Source organism: Dendrobium catenatum, unplaced genomic scaffold (assembly GCF_001605985.2).
Source record: "Dendrobium catenatum unplaced genomic scaffold, ASM160598v2 fragScaff_scaffold_1199, whole genome shotgun sequence".
NCBI classification, from domain to species: domain Eukaryota; kingdom Viridiplantae; phylum Streptophyta; class Magnoliopsida; order Asparagales; family Orchidaceae; genus Dendrobium; species Dendrobium catenatum.
The window spans coordinates 103163-106122 of record NW_021319661.1 but is presented as its reverse complement, the minus strand read 5'-3'; the positions used below and the strand labels follow the sequence as shown (position 1 = coordinate 106122).

General features: G+C 48.1%; 1 protein-coding gene across 1 annotated transcript in view; it reads left to right on the top strand.

The window, feature by feature from the left end:
- The first annotated feature begins 724 nt into the window (after positions 1–724).
- Positions 725–2960, top strand: part of LOC110095394 (glutamate receptor 2.8) — a 6083-nt gene continuing 3847 nt past the window's right edge. The window contains exon 1 of the mRNA XM_020820926.2: positions 725–2494. Within this exon, the coding sequence (XP_020676585.1) occupies positions 887–2494 (1608 nt within the window). The 5' untranslated portion in view covers positions 725–886. The remainder of the gene's footprint in view (positions 2495–2960) is intronic.

The window sequence follows — 2960 nt, the reverse complement described above, 5'->3', positions numbered from 1 at the left end:
TATGTAACATATATTTTCTTTTACTTTCTCTTTGTGTTGCCTTTAATGTAGCTCTCAGAACGCTATAAATAGTTGGTGATGATGAAAAATTATAAAATTTCTTTTCCTGGAGTTGAATCTCAAACTTAGAGACTCTAATGTAGAATCTTGGACCATTGATTCTTCTTTATCAGTGAATATTCTACCATTTTTTTTGGATATTTAGGTAAATTAAGGCACTCACAACACATATCGTATACACAAGACTCGAACCCAAGACCTTGACCAAGATGAATTGTGTAAGTATTTTACCAATTTGAAAATTATAGAATTCTCTCTCTCTCTCTCTCTCTCTCTCTCTCTCTTCATTTCTTGTTCACAAGTTCTAGCTTAACAAGTTGACTTGCTAATAAGGTAAGGCATCAATCAAGAAAAAATTTGAGTTCAAAACACATAATAATTCTTCAAATAATATAAAAAAAAAAAAACAAAAAATCCTCATCTTCCTCTCGCTAATAATCTCATCCCTGAACTCATCTTTCATAGCTCGCCCGTCTCATCACCTTTCACCATGCGATTTTCTCTTCATTGTCTATTTGTTAAAAAGATTTAACAAAGTGTTACATCTGATAAATAATAAATTTTGTGGGTTAAATATATAAAAAAGAGAGTTGCAACTTGCAAATGTTGCGTATATAAACCCCTCATTTAAAATTTGACCTGCAAAATTTGTTACGGAAAATATCAAAGTCAAATATTTTCCAACTGCAATAATTCAACATTGTCCGCTTCCCTTATACTGAAAATTCATTTGTCGCCATTTTCCCTTCGATCATCCTCCAATTAGTCATATTAAAGCAAAGTAAAGCAAGCAAAGAAAGGACCAAATCACTCTCTTGGGTTACTAATGAAATACCTCATCCTGGTCTCGATCTTCTTCTCTGCCACCATCGCCTCCCTGTCGCCGGCGACGGTGAAAGTGGGCGTAATCATGGACCTCAGCACACCCGCCGGCCGTGGCTCACTCGCCGCCCTCTCCCTCGCCTATACCGACTTCTACGCCTCTCACCCAGACTCTACTGCACGGCTGCTCCTCCTTCCCCGCAATTCGTCACGCTCTGACGCTGTCGATGCCGCCTCCACCGCCCTCGACCTTATCTCTAACCATCAGGTCGCAGCCATCCTCGGTCCCCAAACCTCCTCATCCGCCGCTTTCGTAACAGATCTCGGCGCCCGCGCTCGCATCCCCGTCATCTCCTTCACCGCTTCATCTCCCTTCCTCTCCCCCACTCTCTCTCCATTCTTCATCCGCGCCGTCCCCTCCGACGCTGCCATGGGACCAGCCATCGCCGCCCTCGCATCCGCCTTTTCCTGGCGCCGCCTAGTCCCAATCTACGAAGACTCTGATTTCGGCGCTTCCCTTATCCCTGTCCTCGTCGACGCCCTCTCCGCCTCCGGCGACTCACAAATTCCCTACCGATGCCCTATTCCCCCCAGCGCCTCCGATGACCGCATCTTCATGGAGCTTTACCGCCTCAAAACACTACAAACACGCGTATTCGTCCTCCACGCTCCTTCTGGCCTCGCCGCGCGCATTCTTTCCGCTGCCGCCGAGTCGGGCATGACTGAAACCGACTACGCTTGGATACTCACATCCGCTGTCGCCGGCCAGCTCGGCTCCATCAATCCAGCAATCATTCTCAATTCTATGCAGGGTGGCATCGGCGTCCGCCCCTTCATCCAACGAACCAATCGAGTCCGCGATTTCGAAAAACGTTGGATAATCGAGTTCCTGAACCAGAACCCTAACCACACCGCCGACATCGCCGGCAGCGACCTCAGCTCAAGCAACTACTACGCCTATGACGCATTCTGGGCAGTCGCGACGGCCGCCAACGCAGTAATAGCCGCCGACCCCGCCGTCGTCATATCACATACGGCGAGCGATCGATCCCGCACCGTCCCGGCCGAGATATCGAAAATACAGGTTTCGAACATTGGGCCGAAGCTTCTGAAATCTATTCAGGAAACACAGTTCGACGGAATCGGCGGGCGATTCCGTCTAGTAGATGGCGAACTGAACGTAACGGTGCTCCAAATTGTTAATGTGAATGGGGAAATCGCAAGAGGAATCGGATTCTGGACACCGGGGAGTGGGTTATCGAAAGATCTGAAATCCAGCGACGGTGGGAACTCGGAGAGGAGTGGACTTGGCCCGGTAATATGGCCGGGAGAGTCGGCGGCGGTTCCGAAGGGGTGGGAGATACCGACAGGCGGGAAGAAGATGAGGTTTCTGGTGCCGGGGCCAGTGGATCCCGGATTCCGGTCATTTCTTAGCGTTGTTAGCGATCCGGTGACCGGCGAGCTAAATGTCGGAGGGTACGTAATCGAGATGTTTGAAGCTTCTGTGCGGCGGCTGCCGTACGCGCTACAGTTTGAATACTTTACCCTGCCGGAAGCCGAGAAGATGAAGACCGTCGACTACGACGCGCTGGTTAAGACGGTGTACGACCAGGTCAGTGCTCTCAACCGTGAGCTTGGTTCTAATTCCAGTTAATATCTTGCCGCCATTTCACGCATGTTCATGTCGGTGCTTGGCTGTGTGGACCGTGGATTGATATTATTTATTTATATATTATATTAATCTTAAAAATATATTTATAAAATTTGAGATTTATCATTATAATTAAAATATCATGCGAAATAGGGGTGTTAAAATCGGATTTTGAATCAAATTTGAAATTGACTCGGGTTCAAAGGGGTCGTATTGGACATGACCTGTCGAGGTACAGAGTAAACCCAACCCAAAATAGTTAGCGAAATGGTAAAGCTTGGCATGGCGCATGGCGGTCGGCAGCATCTGGCGGGTTCGACGGCGCTCTCAGCAGTGCCAGCAGAACGACACATCGACAACGACACTAGCAACAACAAGCTCTCGGTCTCAGACGGACACAAAGACAAGCAGCGCGGACGTGACAGCA